Source organism: Nicotiana tabacum, chromosome 19 (assembly GCF_000715075.1).
Source record: "Nicotiana tabacum cultivar K326 chromosome 19, ASM71507v2, whole genome shotgun sequence".
NCBI classification, from domain to species: domain Eukaryota; kingdom Viridiplantae; phylum Streptophyta; class Magnoliopsida; order Solanales; family Solanaceae; genus Nicotiana; species Nicotiana tabacum.
Genome location: NC_134098.1, coordinates 91995885 through 92013250, shown reverse-complemented (window position 1 = coordinate 92013250; position 17366 = coordinate 91995885). Strand labels below are relative to the sequence as shown.

The following is a 17366-nucleotide window of genomic DNA, read 5'->3' as shown; positions in this document are numbered from 1 at the left end:
TGTTTATAAAACTTTGTTGATATGTATCAAAATTGTATTAAGAGAGGAAGTTTTGATTGAAAATTCAGAGAGGAAGAAGAACACGCCACATACAAAATATATACAAATCATATAGTATAAAATACATACAAAAGATATATTGTATGAAAATTATATTTAAGTTGTATGATATTGTAGTTGTATTTAACTGGGTAAAAATAGTGTAGGAAAGTTGTATATAAGTTATAAATAAGTTTTATACTATATAATTAGTTATATAAAATACGTTTTTAGTTTATAAGTTATTGTAAATGTATCAAATTTGTACGATTTTTATTTTTAATTTGATATTGTTATACCATGCAATTGTATATTAAGTGTCACGACCCGAAATTTCCCACCGACGGGACCGTGATGGCGCCTAACATTTCACTTGCTAGGCAAGCCAACGTTAGAGAATCATTAACCAATTCCTTATTCCCATTCAGTAATTAACAATAATTAACTAAGATGAAATATATTAAGTGCGGAATATCATAAAACTGTATTAATTACTACCACCCGGATCTGGAGTCACAATTCACGACCATTTTAGAAATTGCTACAAGTAATAGTCAGAAAAGAAATACAACAGTCTGAATGAAAGAAACAATAGAACAGAAAAGATAGACGGGGACTTCAAGGTATGTGAACGCCGACAGATCTACCTTGAGTCTCCGGACAGCGGACCAATAGCAAAATCTCGATCAACCCGAGCCGGTATCAAAATCTGCACAGAAAGTACAGAGTGCAGTATCAGTACAACCGACCCCATGTACTGGTAAGTGTCGAGCCTAACCTCGATGAAGTAGTGACGAGGCTAAGGCAAGGAACCTACAATCAACATGTACAATTTAATAGTGTATATACAACTAACAGAAATGAAGAACACAGGAAAGGTCGGGAGGGGAACATACTGAGGGGAATATAAGATAAAGAACTAAAACAGAATGATCACCGGAGCAGTCAATATACCATGAATTAACAGGAATAGTGAATACAGTAAGAAAAAATGCACGGCATCACCCTTCGTGCTTTTACTCTAAATCTCACCATAAAAATCAATAGAAACGGCACGGCATCACCCTTTGTGCATTAACTCTCATATCATGGTACGTCATCTCCCTTCGTGCATTAACACTCACAATATGGCACAGCATCACCCTTCGTGCATTAACACTCACAATATGGCACGGCATCACCCTCCGTGCATTAACACTCACAATATGGCACGGCATCACCCTTCGTGCATTAACACTCTCCCTTACCATAATGCAATGCATAAATATCAATAGGGAGATAGAATAGCAAGTACAAACCTTACCTCAACGTTTGGTTCCATAACATCAATCTCAACTTTGAAATAAAAACTCAATTAACACCAGAAAATCCGTAAACATGATGAGAACGATAAATTGAATAACACTAGTAAAACACATCGCAATTAGGCATAGGATTTTGCTAAAGGAATCAATTACCTTGCATAAATTTAGATTTCCTAAATTTTTCTCCAAAAAGTCAAAAATCGACCCCGGGCCCGCTTGGTCAAAACCCGAGGTTTGGATCAAATTCCATTTACTCATTCACCCCCGAGCCCGAATATATAATTAGTTTTGGAATCTGACCTCAAATTGAGGTCTAAATTCCCAAATTTTCAAAATCCCTAGTTTCTACCCATAACCCTTAATTCTACCATGAAAACCTTAGATTTTTAGTTGAAATCTTGTAAAATGTAGTGAAAGATTGAAAGAAACCAGTTTAGAATCACTTACCTATGATTTGGGGAAGAGATGGTCTTTGGAAAATCGCCTCTTGTGTTTTAGATCTTGAAAATTTGGGAAATGAATGAAAATTCCCGTCCAAAAGTCATTTTGTTCAGCTGCAGACGTCGCATTTACGACCTGAGCTTCGCAAATGCGAAGCTCGCAATTGTGGAGGGTCTATCGCAATTGCAAAGCCTTCACAATCCTGCTGCCCTTCGCAAATACAAGGAAAGTGTTGCAATTGCGATCACTGACCTCGCAAATGCGGACAAAAGATCGCATTTGCGATCCATACCCCTCTCAGACTCCCTTCGCAAATGCGAAGAAAAGTTCGCAATTGCGAACACAGGCTGGCCCAGCTTCTCTTCGCATTTGCGATGAGAAGTTCGCAAATGCGAACCTCTTAGAGGTCAAAATTGCGATGCCTGATCTCGCAAATGCGAGATCAAAAGCCTGCAATAATATCAGATGCCCAGCAGTGTTTTCCAAGCCAAATCTCACTTCGTAGCCTACCTGAAACTCACCCGAGCCCTCGGGGCTCCAAACCAAACATGCACACAAGTCTAAAAACATCATACGAACTTGTTCGCGTGATCAAATCGCCAAAATAATACCTAAAACTACGAATTTAGCACCAAATCAAATAAAATTTTCAACAACACTTTAAAATTTATATCTTCTCAATTGGACGTCCGAATCACGTCAAATCAACTCCGTTTCTCACCAAATTTCACAGACAAGTCTTAAATATCATAATGAACCTGTACCGGGCTCCGAAACTAAAAATACGAACCCGATACTAACAATGCCAAATATCAATCAATTCTTAAAAACAAATAATTTCCAGACTTTTAATTTTCATCAAAAATTCATAACTCAAGCTAGGCACCTCCGAATTCAATTTCGGGCATACGCCCAGGTCCTATAATTCGATACGGACCTACCGGGACTGTCAAAGCATGGATCCGGGCCCGTTTACCAAAAATATTGACCGAAGTCAACTAATATCAACTTTTAAGGCAAAAATTCTTATTTTCAATAGTTTTCAACATAAAAGCTTTCCGAAAACCTGACCGGACTGCGCACGCAAATTGAGAAAGGTAAAAAAATTAGATTTTTACGGCTTAAGAGCACAAATTCGAGTTATAAAACATAAGATAACCTTTTGGGTCATCACATTCTCCACCTCTAAAACAACTGTTCGTCCTCGAACGGACATAGAAAAGTACCTGGGCTGGTGAAAAGGTGGGGATATCTACTCCGCATATCGGACTCGGATTCCCAAGTAGCTGCCTCAATAGGCTGACCTCTCCATTGCACTCGAACTGAAGGGTAACCCTTTGATCTCAACTGGCGAACTTGTCGGGCTAGAATTGCCACCGGCTCCTCCTCGTAAGTCAAATCCTTGTCCAACTGGACAGAGCTGAAATCTAACACATGGGACGGATCTCCTTGATACTTTTGAAGCATGGACACATGGAATACCGGATGAATAGCTGCTAAACTAGGTGGCAACGCAAGCCTATAAGCCACATCTCCCACTCTCTCCAGAATCTCAAAAGATCCGATATACCTAGGGCTCAACTTGCCCTTCTTTCCGAAACTCATTACACCCTTCATGGGTGATACCCATAGTAAAACTCTCTCTCTGACCATGAATGCAACATCACAAACTCTACGGTCGGCATAACTCTTCTGCCTGGACTGAGCTGTGCAAAGTCGATCCTGAATAATCTTGACCTTATCCAAGGCATCCTGTACTAAGTCTATGCCAAACAATATAATGCCTCATAGGGAGCCATCTGAATGTTCGATTGGTAGCTGTTGTTGTAGGTGAACTCTGCAAGGGGCAAAAACTGATCCCACGATCCTCCAAAGTCTATAAGACAAGCGCTGAGCATATCCTCCAAGATCTGAATAGTACGCTCGGACTGCCCGTCCGTCTAAGGATGGAATGCTATGCTCAACTCAACCCGCGTAGCTAACTCACGCTGTACAGCCCTCCAGAAATGTGAGGTAAACTGTGTACCTCGATCTGAAATAATAGACACGGGCACACCGTGAAGGCGGACAATCTCACAAATGTAAATTTCAGCTAACCTCTCCGAAGAATAGGTAACTGCCACAGGAATGAAGTGCGCTGACTTAGTCAGCCTATCCACAATAACCCATACGGCGTGGAACTTCCTCTAAGTCTGTGGGAGTCCAACAACAAAATCCATAGTGATACACTCCCACTTCCACTCAGGAATTTCTAACCTCTGAAGTAAACCACCAGGCCTCTGATGCTCATACTTTACCTACTGGTAATTTAGACACCGAGTTACATATGAAACTATATCCTCTTTCATTCTCCTCCACCAATAATGTTGCCGCAAATCTTGATGCATTTGGGCAGTACCAAAATGAATAGAATACCGGGAACTGTGAGCCTCCTCAAGGATCAACTCACGAAGCCCATCCATATTCGGCACACAAATACGACCCTGCATCCTCAAAACTCCGTCATCTCTAACAGTAACCTACTTGGCACCACCGTGCCGCACTGTGTCTCTAAGGATAAGTAAATGAGGATCATCATACTGCCTCTCTCTGATGCGCTCATATAAAGAAGACCGAGCGACTGTGCAAGCTAGAACCCGACTGGGTTCTAAAATATCTAACCTCACGAACTGATTAGCCAAAGTCTGAACATCTGTAGCTAATGGCCTCTCACCAACTGGAATGTACGCAAGACTGCCCATACTCACAGCCTTTCTACTCAAAGCATCAGCCACCACATTCGCCATTCCGGGGTGATACAAAATGGTGATATCATAGTCTTTCAACAACTCCAACCATCTTCTCTGTCTCAAATTAAGATCCTTTTGTTTGAACAGATATTAAAGGCTACGATGATCAGTAAATACCTCACACGAGACACCATAGAGGTAATGCCTCCAAATCTTCAGCGCATGAACAATGGCTGCCGATTCTAAGCCATGAATAGGATAATTCTTCTCGTGAACTTTCAATTGCCATGACGCATATGCAATTACCTTGCCATCTTGCATTAATACTGCACCAAGCCCAATGTGAGATGCATCACAATATACTGTATACGATCCTGAACCTGTGGGTAATACTAACACCAGCGTTGTAGTCAAAGCGGTCTTGAGCTTCTGAAAGCTCAACTCACACTTGTCTGACATCTAAATGGGGCACCCGTCTGGGTCAATCTGGTCTTAATAGTTCTTCATAATCAATTACAGAATCGTCAATTAACTTCATGTTAACAAAAATCTTGTTTCAAACCTTCACAATACTAATAACGAGATGCGAGGCATGAAGACCTCATAATTATTTACCCGAATTAACGAGTCACATTTAACGCCACCTGGGCGGGCACCTACCTCGTAGGTTACAACTCAATATTACAACACGAATTTGGCAAGTATGCACAGAGAATTTCATACAATTTATTTTTTCAAATAAGCCTAGCAGGCATGACTCCATATTAGTACTATAGTACAAATTTAATTTTCACAAAGGAGAATTTAAACACAAGAATTTTATCACAAGGATATCGTCCTTATATAACTTCCATCGCAGCTCAAAGCCCGGTCTAAACATATCAATTTATTTTAAAATACGAGGACCTCGGTCTCAGTTCTGAATCACAAGTAATATGTACATCTTGCCAATCGAAAATTTCCATTTTCTCCTTTTAAATAACTTCCGTTAAACAAAATCACAACACATAATGAACCTCACGCCGATAGGGCATATAATTCAAAATTTATAATTAATTATCCGTAAATTACATCAAAACTCACCGAAATGAGTAATAGAAAGCCACATTTAGCCTCACAGTTCTTATTAGTGACCAGCATGGAACGATAGGCGTAATTGTCTCCATAGAACTCCCAACAGGAGTAAACACATAAGTAGATTATAGAATTACGAAGCTTTCTCATAAGTGGAGCACAATAGGAGGACTTGTCTTGATACTCAGAACTGAATCAAGTTAAGGAAATTATTCCTTTATTTTAAATCGAGGTCGTACCTATAACGACACCATCTGATGTAATGACCTCCACCATACCATCAAACAAATATAATAACGGCTGGGTCTCCACCTCTAGGACGCCTTCTACCCGCCTGTCCTCCACCCTTAACTGATCGTGTGGGTGATGTAGTAACTGCAATGGGGCACGTAGCCTGAGTGCTTTGATGAAATATGCCTCTCCCAAGTTTGGGACAATTTTCTCATGATGTGCCTAGTATCGTCATATTCATAACAACCCCTTTGCGGGTTTGGCTGCTCATATTGGGTATGTGCCAGATAACTGGAATAACTATTATAGGAAACTCATGTCAGTGATGCATTAAAAGAACTTACTGGAGCACCTCGATTAATCTGATGTGCGAACTGGGCTGGCCGACTACCTGAACCCCCGCCATAATGATTTATACTCGCAGAGTAGAATCCACTGAATCCCCCAGAACCTCGAGACGTCTTGGTCTCCTTAGTTTTCTTTTTCCTCACCCCGAACACGTTCTAATATCTTGGCAATTTATACCGCTAGTAGAAATGAAGTATCAGCCTGTAGCTCCCGAGTCATACAAAATTTTACGATCATAATAAATCCTTTAATGAGTCTGTGGACTCGCTCTCTGGTTGTAGGAAGCGAAGTAGGAATATGACGGGCTAACTTATTGAACCTGATGGCATATTATGACACCGTCATGGTGACCTGACAAAATCGTTCAAACCCTATGTGCCATGCATTATGGAGAGTCTGGGAAACAAACTCTTTCAAAAGCATTTCTGAGAGCCGAGCCAAGTGGGCGGTGTTGTATTGACTAGTCTACCCTCTTCATAGGCTTACCACAGACACCTGTGGAGAATTATCCCTCCCAAGGCCAATTTCTTCTTTTGTTATGTTGACTTAACACTGTTAAGCTGACCCATTTCTTAACATACTCTTCGATTCTTCTTTGGGGTAAACTTTGCCCCTATTTATATACAATGATCACAAAAGTACAGCTCCATACAGACAATTCTTAGTCCAGAATCTCTTCAACCACTGTACTTCCTCCGAAGCACCCCAAAATCTGCAACCGTGACGTCCACGCTGAGTAGACCTTTTGTAAATTTAATGTTGTTTCTCTAACTCCTTTGGTACTGAAGTATAAGATTATTTCGGAGGTGGACATACCGCAAGTCCCAACCTTATCCTCTATAAAATCTCGAGCCTTAAACACATGTAAATTTTGGGAGAACCTTTCAGTATCACATATATACATTTCAGGCCAAAACTGATATAACACATGACTCGTAATCCATTCATTGATAGTGGACTCCCCCACTCGGCGCGAAGTCATAGTTCACCACGTCCGATGGTCCATAATATTAATCTTCAAAACTCGTATAAATCAACCAGATGCCAAGGTACGTTGAACCCCCCATATTATTCACTAGGTGATCTCTTTATACGTCCGCATCTTCAGTCGGAATCACACATTGAGGCAATGTTTGAGCATCTCTGGCTCCCTCGTAGTTCATCTACGGCATCACGAACCGTCGACGCACAACTGATACCGAGTGTGCAATGTCATACACGAGTAGATACAAAGCAATACGAGATATAGGTTTCAAGCAAAAATCAATGTCGCACGATAAGGAATGAAAGAAGTGATATTGTTCCTAAACTTCATGGCCTCCGAGAGATAAGTACAGACGTCTCCATAACGATCCTTCAGACTCTACTAAGTTTTCTCGTGACTCGTGAGACCTATGTAACCTAGTGCTTTGATACCAACTGTCATGACCCGAAATTTTCCACCGATGGGACCGTGATGGCGCCTAACATTTCACTTGCTAGGCAAGCCAACGTTAGAGAATCATTAACCAATTCCTTATTCCCATTCAGTAATTAACAATAATTAACTAAGATAAAATATATTAAGTGCGGAATATCATAAAACTGTATTAATTACTACCACCCGGATCTGGAGTCACAATTCACGAGCATTCTAGAATTTACTACAAGTAATAGTCTGAAAGAAATGTAACTGTCTAAATGAAAGAAACAGTAGAACAGAAAAGATAGATGGAGACTTCAAGGTCTGTGAACGCTGACAGATCTACCTTGAGTCTCCGAACAACAGACCAATAGCAAAATCTCGATCAACCCGAGCCGGTATCAAAATCTGCACAAAAAGTGTAGAGTGCAGTATCAGTACAACCGACCCATGTACTGGTAAGTGTCGAGCCTAACCTCGACGAAGTAGGACGAAGCTAAGGCAAGGTACCTACAATCAACCTGTACAATTGAACAGTGTATATACAACTAACAGAAATGAAGAACTAAACAGGAAAGGTCGGGAGGGGAACATACTGAGGGGAATACAAGATAAAGAACTACAACAGAATGATCACCGGAGCAGTCAATATACCATGAATCAACAGGAATAGTGAATACATTAAGGAAAAATGCACGACATCACCCTTCGTGCTTTTACTCTAAATCTCACCATAAAAATCAATAGAAACGGCACGGTATCACCCTTCGTGCATTAACTCTCATATCATGGCACAGCATCACCCTTCGTGCATTAACACTCACAATATTGCACGGCATCACCCTTCGTGCATTAACACTCTTCCTTACCATAATGCAATGCATAAATATCAATAGGGAGATAGAATAGCAAGTACAAACCTTACCTCAATGTTTGGTTCCATAACATCAATCTCAACTTTGAAATAAAAACTCAATTAACACCAGAAAATCCATAAACATGATGAGAACGATAAATTGAACAAAACTAGTATAACACATCGCAATTAGGCATAGGATTGAGACAGTATAAGAAAAAACTGAGAAACATGGAAAACATGTAAATTGGCAACGCATAAGTACTCGTCACCTCACATATACGCCGCTCACATGAATTTCACTTAGCAAGTAATCGAAGGTTCCTAATTCCCTCAAGTTAGGGTTAGACACAACACTTACCTTGCTCTGAAGGCCACTTAATTCTCAATCACAGCTTTTCCTTTGGAATTCACCTCCAAACCACTCGTATCTATTCAAAAATGACTCAATAATATCAAATTTTGCGGAATCAATTACCTTGCATAAATTTAGATTTCCTAAATTTTCTTCCAAAAAGTCGAAAATCGACCCCAGGCCCACTTGGTCAAAACCCGAGGTTCGGATCAAATTTCATTTACCCATTCACCCCCGAGCCCGAATATATAATTGGTTTTGGAATCCGACCTCAAATTGAGGTCTAAATCCCCAAATTTTTGAAATCCCTAGTTTCTACCCAAAACCCCTAATTCTACCATGAAAACCTTAGATTTTTAGTTGAAATCTTGTAAAATATAGTGAAAGATTGAAAGAAACCAGTTTAGAATCACTTACCTATGATTTGGGGAAGAGATGCTCTTTGGAAAATCGCCTCTTGTGTTTTAGGTCTTGAAAATTTGGGAAATGAATAAAAATTCCCGTCTAAAAGTCATTTTGTTCAGCTGCATACGTCGCATTTGCGACCTGAGCTTCGCAAATATGAAGCTCGCAATTGCGAAGGGTCTATCGCAATTGTGAAGCCTTTACAATCCTGCTGCCCTTCGCAAATGCGAGGAAAGTGTCGCAATTGCGATCACTAATCTCGCAAATGCGGACAAAAGATCGCATTTGCGATCCATACCCCTCTCAAACTCCCTTTGCAAATGCGAAGAAAAGTTCGCAATTGCGAACACAGGCTGGCCCAGCTTCTCTTCGCATTTGCGATGAGAAGTTCGCAAATGCGAACCTCTCAGCGATGCCTGATCTCGCAAATGCGAGATTAGAGGCCTGCAATAATATCAGATGCCCAGCAGTGTTTTCCAAGCCAAATCTCACTTCGTAGCCTATCCGAAACTCACCCGAGCCCTCAGGGCTCCAAACCAAACATGCACACAAGTCTAAAAATATCATACGAACTTGCTCGCGCGATCAAATTACCAAAATAACACCTAGAACTACTAATTTAGCATCAAATCAAATGAAATTCTCAAGAACACTTTAAAATTCATATCTTCTCAATTGGACGTCTGAATTACGTCAAATCAACTCCGTTTCTCACCAAATTTCACAGACAAGTCTTAAATATCATAATAAACCTGTACCGAGCTCCAAAACTAAAAATACAGACTCGATACTAACAATGCCAAATATCAATCAATTCTTAAAAATAAATAATTTCCACACTTTTAATTTTCATCAAAAATTCGTAACTCAAGTTAGGGACCTCTGAATTCAATTCCGAGTATATGCCTAGGTCCCATAATTCAATACGGACCTACCGGGACCGTCAAAGCACGGATCTGGGCCCGTTTACCAAAAGTATTGACCGAAGTCAATTAAAATCAACTTTTTAGGCAAAAATTCTTATTTTCATTAGTTTTTAACATAAAAGCTTTCCGGAAACCTAGCCGGACTGCGCATGCAAATCGAGGAGGGTAAAAAAATGAGATTTTTACGGCTTAAGAGCGCAGATTCGAGTTCTAAAATATAAGATGACTTTTTGGGTCATCACATTAAGCATCATTGATCTGATTGAAACCCTCATGTAGTACTCATGATACTCCAATTCGAAGTACAGATCAAGGTGATGTTGTTGAAACTCCTAGATCTACTGGGAATTTATAAGATGGGCAACCTACGTCTACTTCTCCTAATAAAATTAGGCTAAAGGAAAAAGAAGTTGGGCATGAATTACTGGCTGCAAATTCTAGTGACAATGAGGATGTTGAATGGGGATGAACTAGGCAAAGGTATGAAGACAATAGGAAGGTTGGACTGATATGCACGCAAAAAGAATGTAGCAATTCAATTGCCTTATTCATATTGCAATAGGGTACAACTAGGTGATTGAGTGGATGGTATTAAGGACTATCTGAGTCCAAATTCTTACGATGTATTGATGACTAATGATTCAGTTGAGGCTACCAATGATTAGGAGATATAACTGAATACGCTGCAGAGAATTAGGAAAGAGAAAAGGAGAGAAAAAAGAAAAAGAGTGTAACTCAATCCCCTAATTTAATGTATTAATACTGGATTGTATATAAATCGTAAGCAAACTACAACTAGGACGGGTAATATACAAATCTAGGATAATTTTGGTAAATAAGTTTCAATTATTGTATAGCAACGAAAAAATCCCTTTATTTAGTTGTAGATTCGTTGCCATATATGGACATCAAGATAAGATAAAATCTAATCATATTGTTAGGATTATGATATACTTGTATTTTTAGTGTTATTATCTACTTGTCTCGGTAGGTTTATGTATCTCTTCCATTCCGTTAAGTACTAGCAATTTTCTTTTCTGCAACGACTAATATACACGTACCAAATTATCCGGTCTTTTTGTATGTTCCGATTCAGGAAAATATTTCCGTTTCGCTTTCTTATTATGAATGATAATAAATCTTGCATAATAGTCTTGCAAAAACTGATTCATGATAATATTTGGTACAATCTGGGTAACTTTTTAACCTATATTATACGTGCTTTTAGAACCTCCAATTTCATGAAATAATTCTCATAATTAAAATCAGATAAGGATACACCTTTTATGACATCCAAAATCATGAAATAATGCTTATAATCAAAATCAGATAAGAAGACGTGCTTTTGTAACCTCCAAAATCATGAAATAATTTTCAAAATCAAAATGAGATATAAAGACGCGCTTTTACTTATAAACTCCAAAATCATGAAATAACTCTCTTAATTAAAATCAGATATGAAGAGGTGCTTTTAATTACTTATAACCTCTGTAATCATGAAATAATTAGCATAATCAAAATCAGATTTTCTCACCACAATTTAAGGACACGGCTTAAATTCTTCTCAAAGTCCCTATAAACTCTTACACTATAAATACTTTTGATGTTGCCAATTTCATGTAATACATCCTGTACGTCAATTGCATTTCATTACTGTCCCAAGGTAAAAGTATACAGTATCAAGAGTTCTTATTTCTCTATATATAACTTCTTTTTTTGGGAGGAGTGGGTCAAGGAAAAAATTTACTCATATCTCATGTTGACACCAAGCAAATAAATGTAAGAATGTATCATTCTTGTAAACATTAATCACTTGCCAATTTAATTTGCGACACTTATACTTAATTCATTAACTTTGTGTGTGCAATGCTCTTAATGGATTTAAAAGTTATAACACTTAGATTGCAACTTCAATCTCAGTTTGAAACGTTGTTGAAATTGAGTTTTCTTATTTTCTTGTTCTATACAAAATTTCGTATTAGAAATTTCTTACTTTCTTCATAAGATAGCAGGATTATATAGTAATTGTGGATTTGTAAATGCAGATTCTTTTCTATGGACATCATGAAAAGAGAAAATCTAGTTCTAGTGTTATCATATTTACTTATTACGGCAGGTTCGTATCTCTTCTTTCCTCTAAATTGCAGTTTTCTTTAACAAAATGGCATATATTGACTTACGACTTCATTGTTACGTTGTTATATATATATATATATATATATATTTGGCAGGTTTTGAAGTTTATGCACAAAACTATGACTACAGTTATACAGCCGAGGCATAGCTCCTTTTTTTTTTTGCTCTTATTCATCTTACTTAATTTTTTCTCGTTTGTTGATTAGCTAAGTAATTACTGATTTGTCATGGTTCTTTAATTTGCGTTTGCAGTGTTTGAAAAATCCTCTTAAACCTCTATATAATGGAGGGATAGTGATAAATCCGGAACTTAATGATGGATTAAATGGATGGTCGAGTTTAGGAGATGCTAAAATAGAGCACAAGGTTACAAATGATGGAAATAAATTCATCGTTGCCTCAGAGAGGAAAGGACCATATCATGGTTTTTCACAAACGTTTCAATTGGAGAAAGACAAGTTCTACGTAATTTCTGGTACTTACTCTCGACTTCCATTTTCAATAGTGACATTTTTTTTGGGCCAAGTATAACAACGTGGAATTAATTTGGCTTTTTTGTTCAAGTAATATTGAATTCGTTACGTCATTATCATGATACAAGTATAGTTGGCCGTATATACAAATTATACATTAATTTTACCCGATTATACACATATTTTATATATCTATTGACTATTTAAGTTAAAGCAAAATTAGATGGGCGATAATTTTAATTAATTCTTCTTTTCTTTTTTGTAGGTTGGGTACAAGTGAGTCGTGGTGATGCCAATAGTGTAGCAGTCATATTCAAGACACAAAGTGGTTTTCAACATGCTGCTTGGGCCATTGCTAAATCTGGTTGTTGGTCCATGTTTAAGGGTGGTTTAGTTGTCAATGCCTCTGGACCTGCCGAACTCTATTTTGAGGTGCAACTTTGTATATTATCGTTTAGTTTAACATGTTACAGCAGACAGATTAGTTAAAGTTTTTGTCAAGTTACCGTAATATCATTGTATAAATATTTTTGCAGGGTCAATGCCTAAAAAATAAACCGTAACTAAAGAAGAAATTGACATTGCTAATTACTACACATTTTTACTTATGTTCGATCTTTCTTTCTTTTTTTCCCCTTTACGCAGACCAATAATACAGCAATTGACATATGGGCAGATAGTATTTCAGTAAAACCATTCAGCCAAGAAGAGTGGAAGTCCCATCAAGATCAAACCATTGAAAAGGTAATTAAAAATAATAATAATGATATGCAAGTTCGAAAACTTGTTACTCTTTCGTCTATTTATGTTCACATATTCTATCTTATTTCATCTTAAAATAATACTTACCTTAATAAGATAGAAAATTCTTGATTTTAAAAATTGATATGCAGGTACGCAAAAGCAAAGTGGCAATCCAAGTTGTTGACTCAAAAGGCAAGCCTTTACCTAACGCAACAATCTCCTTAGTTCAAGGAAGAGCCAATTTCCCATTTGGTTGCGCAATCAACAAAAACGTCCTAAACAATACTGCTTACAACAACTGGTTCTTCTCAAGATTCAAATTCACAGTATTTGAAGATGAAATGAAATGGTACAGTGACGAACCATCTCAAGGCAAAGAAGACTACTCAGTTTCTGATTCATTGCTCAAATTATGCAAAAGCCGCGGCGTCAGTGTCCGAGGCCATAATATACTTTGGGATGACCCCAAATTTCAGCCAAATTGGGTTCCTTCATTGTCCCCACAACAACTATCTGCTGCTGCAACAAAAAGGGTAGGCTCAGTTGTGAGAAAATACAGTGGGCAAGTTATTCATTGGGATGTTGTAAATGAAAATCTTCACTTCAATTTTTTTGAGAGTAAACTTGGCCAGGGTGCATCTGCTAATTTTTATCGTTTGGCTTCACAATTTGATAAGGCGCCTTTGTTCTTGAATGATTTTAATACAATAGAAGAACAAAAAGATGGTGCATCGTCACCAGCCAATTATCTTGCCAAGATTAGACAATTAAGAGCAGGAGGGTATAATGGTCCTCTTGGGATTGGATTGGAAGGACATTTTACTACTCCAAACCAGCCTTATATTAGGTCCGCACTTGATACACTTGCTTCTGCAAAATTGCCCATTTGGATCACTGAATTGGATGTTTCAAGCAGTCCTAACCAGGTACTTTTCTCATACAAATTACAAGCATATTAAATTTCTCCGGTTCCCATGATATATATATATATATATATATATATATATATATATATATATATATATATATATATGAATACTCACTTTTCCATTTAAGCTTGACTCTTAACAAGACGGGTTCGAACCGTGGAAACAGTCTCTTGCTAAAATGCAGAGTAAGGTTGCGTACAGTAGACCCTTGTGGTCCGGCCCTTCCCCGGACCCCACGCATAGCGGGAGCTTAGTGCACCGGGCTGCCCTTTTAGTAATATTATATATTGTCTAGGCACATTCAAAATGATATGTGAATTATACTAATGGCATTAAAATTTTCTTTTTTTATGTCTGTTTTGGTATCAAATGAAAGGCACAATTCTTAGATCAAATTATAAAGGAGGTGGTTGGACACCCAGCTGTTCAAGGGTTAATAATTTGGTCAGGATGGAGTCCAAATGGATGTTTTCGAATGTGTTTGACTGATAATAATTTCAAAAACCTTCCAACTGGAGATGTTGTAGACAGAGTTCGTACGACATTATCTCACGAGGGTTTAATTGGGACAACAAATTCCGATGGTTATTTCGAGACTTCACTTTTCCATGGAGATTACCAAGCCGTTGTTACTCATCCATTATTGGCAGATTCATCCTTTCAACACAATTTGACAGTGATACCTACAGCTGATGAAAGTGATGAAATTAGATTATTAAGTTACAAATTCACAACTGAATGAGTAAAAAAGTGTACTTAATTAATTCACTGAATAAATAATAATAATATTGATTTTTAGCCTTTTCTTTATTTTCTTGTCCAGCGTAAAATGCCGCTTATTCAAATTTGATTAACAACTATTTAATTTTTTCGTGACATTTTCTACTTGTTTGTTTTGCTATCATTCTTCCTCATGATTCAGCCAAAACTAGAAAAACATACAAGGATCAATAAAAGCAAGATTTAAAGAAAATATAACTATAATGATTAGAAGATAGTAGAGTATTATGTAAAATACAATTTGCACTTATTGCCACCAAGTCACGTTAACTGTTTAACACTTTAACCTTTGCGAAACATAGTTGGGTGAGTTGATTTATATTTTCAGTATTCCACATAGCATAAAAATTGCAAGATGATTGCACACCTCCATTTCTTTCTCTCTTTTTTCGTTTTTTCTTCTTCTAGTTTTCTATCCTATTATTCTAGGTTTTCCTTTCTGTTTAAAATAAAGAATATACACAATATTTAGAAATAGCGACCCTTCACTTTACAAAATTAACTTGATTTACTCTAGTCTCACTTATTTCAATTGTTTCTTTAGTTTTCAAAAACAATGTGAGAAAAATATTACGAACCAACGAAACACAAGAAAATAGCATTCATCAATCAACTTACACTAGAAATAAGTTTAAAAAAAAATTGTTTGTTTTTTTATAAAAACACTTTTCTTCATACCAAACACACCTTAGAAATTGAAAGTTCGCCATAGGGATGAATTTCCAAGAGTTTTTCTTTCATGTGTTTACCTTAAATGATGTGAAAACGAAAACTTTAATGATGTGATAACCCATTCTCTAGCACTATCAACATGTTAACGCAAATTTATAAAATTACTACAACTGAACATGAAGATACTATATGAATTGCTAATAAAGGTAAGTCCACTGGGTGCTTACAAGAATGTTATGTTTGAACATAGATTTATTAGTAGATTACCTTTAAATATTTTTTAATAAATAACGAATAAATGGACCTTTTATTAACTCGTTGAATGGATAAGACAAAAGAGAATTAGAAAAGAACGTAATATAGAATTGACAACCAAGCGTTTGTAGTCCAACGGTTAGGATAATTGCCTTCCAAGCAATAGACCCGGGTTCGACTCCCGGCAGACAGACGCATTTCTTTTTTTGTTTTCCATTCGTTATCTGTTCCGGGGCAGAGGCGGCTCAACACAATTCGAGGCCTATAGCCAAACTTGTGATGACCTAAAATGTCACCGTACAATTTTTTGAAAAATTTTTATGTGAAATAAAGTTTTAAAACTCAACTGAGTTGATTTTGTTCAACATTTTGAGAAAACGGATCCGGATCAGTGTTTTGACAATTCCAGTAGGTCGTATCGTGATTTGGGACTTGGGCGCATGCCCGGAATCGAATTCCGAGGTCCCTAGCCCGAGATATAAAATTTTGATAAAAAATTAAAAGCTTGAAAGCTTAATGATTTTTAAGAAATTACTGAAGTTGGATTTATTAACCTCGAGTCCATATTTTATTTTTGGAGCCCGGTATAGGTCTACTATAATATTTATGACTTGTCTGCCGAATTTGGTGAGAATCAGAGTTGATTTGACGTGATTCGAACGTTCGGTTGTAAAAATATAAGATTTAAAGTTTTTTTGAAAATTTCCTTTGAATTGGTGTCCGATTCGTAGTTCTAGGTGTTATTTTGGCGATTTGATCGCGCGAGCAAGTTCGTATGATATTTTAAGGCTTGTGTGCATGTTTGGTTTGGAGCCCCGAGGGCTCGGGTGAGTTTTGGATAGGATACGGAATGATTTTGAACTTAGAAAATCTGGTTTTTCTGCAACTTCAGGCTTCTGGTATTTCCTTCATCACGTTCGCGAATGTACTCTCGCGAACGCGAAGAGCAAAATAGGTTGGCTGAATTTTCTTTCTTCGCGAACGCGAAGATTGGGTCGCGAACGCGAAGCTATGGGGACTATACCCTTCGCGAACGCGAAGCTTTAGAGGCTTGGGGGAGGGGTCAGTTGTCCTTCTATACGAACGCGAGCACTGGCATGCGAACGCGAAGGCCAGGGGAAAAAGCCTTCGCGAACGTGAAGGAGGACTCGCGAACGCGAAAGCCACGGGCTGCTATTCATCGCGAACGCGACAGGACCTTCGCAAACGCGACAGGCCCTTCGCGAACGCGAAGAAGGCCTGACGCCTGTGACTTAAAACAGAACCA

The 17366-nt window shown here is 37.8% G+C and overlaps 1 protein-coding gene and 1 non-coding gene across 2 annotated transcripts in view; both read left to right on the top strand.

Annotated features, from left to right (window-relative positions):
- LOC107798920 (endo-1,4-beta-xylanase 5-like) overlaps positions 1-15194 on the top strand; it is a 56831-nt gene extending 41637 nt beyond the window's left edge. Inside the window, exons 3-7 of the mRNA XM_075239216.1 lie at positions 12499-12721; positions 12985-13151; positions 13365-13463; positions 13613-14389; positions 14769-15194. Of these exons, the coding sequence (XP_075095317.1) occupies positions 12499-12721; positions 12985-13151; positions 13365-13463; positions 13613-14389; positions 14769-15134 (1632 nt within the window). The 3' untranslated portion in view covers positions 15135-15194. The remainder of the gene's footprint in view (positions 1-12498; positions 12722-12984; positions 13152-13364; positions 13464-13612; positions 14390-14768) is intronic.
- Positions 15195-16220: 1026 nt separating this feature from the next.
- TRNAG-UCC (transfer RNA glycine (anticodon UCC)) lies at positions 16221-16296 on the top strand. The gene has a single exon. It is a non-coding gene; the product is annotated as a tRNA-Gly (tRNA).
- The last annotated feature ends 1070 nt before the right edge of the window (positions 16297-17366 follow it).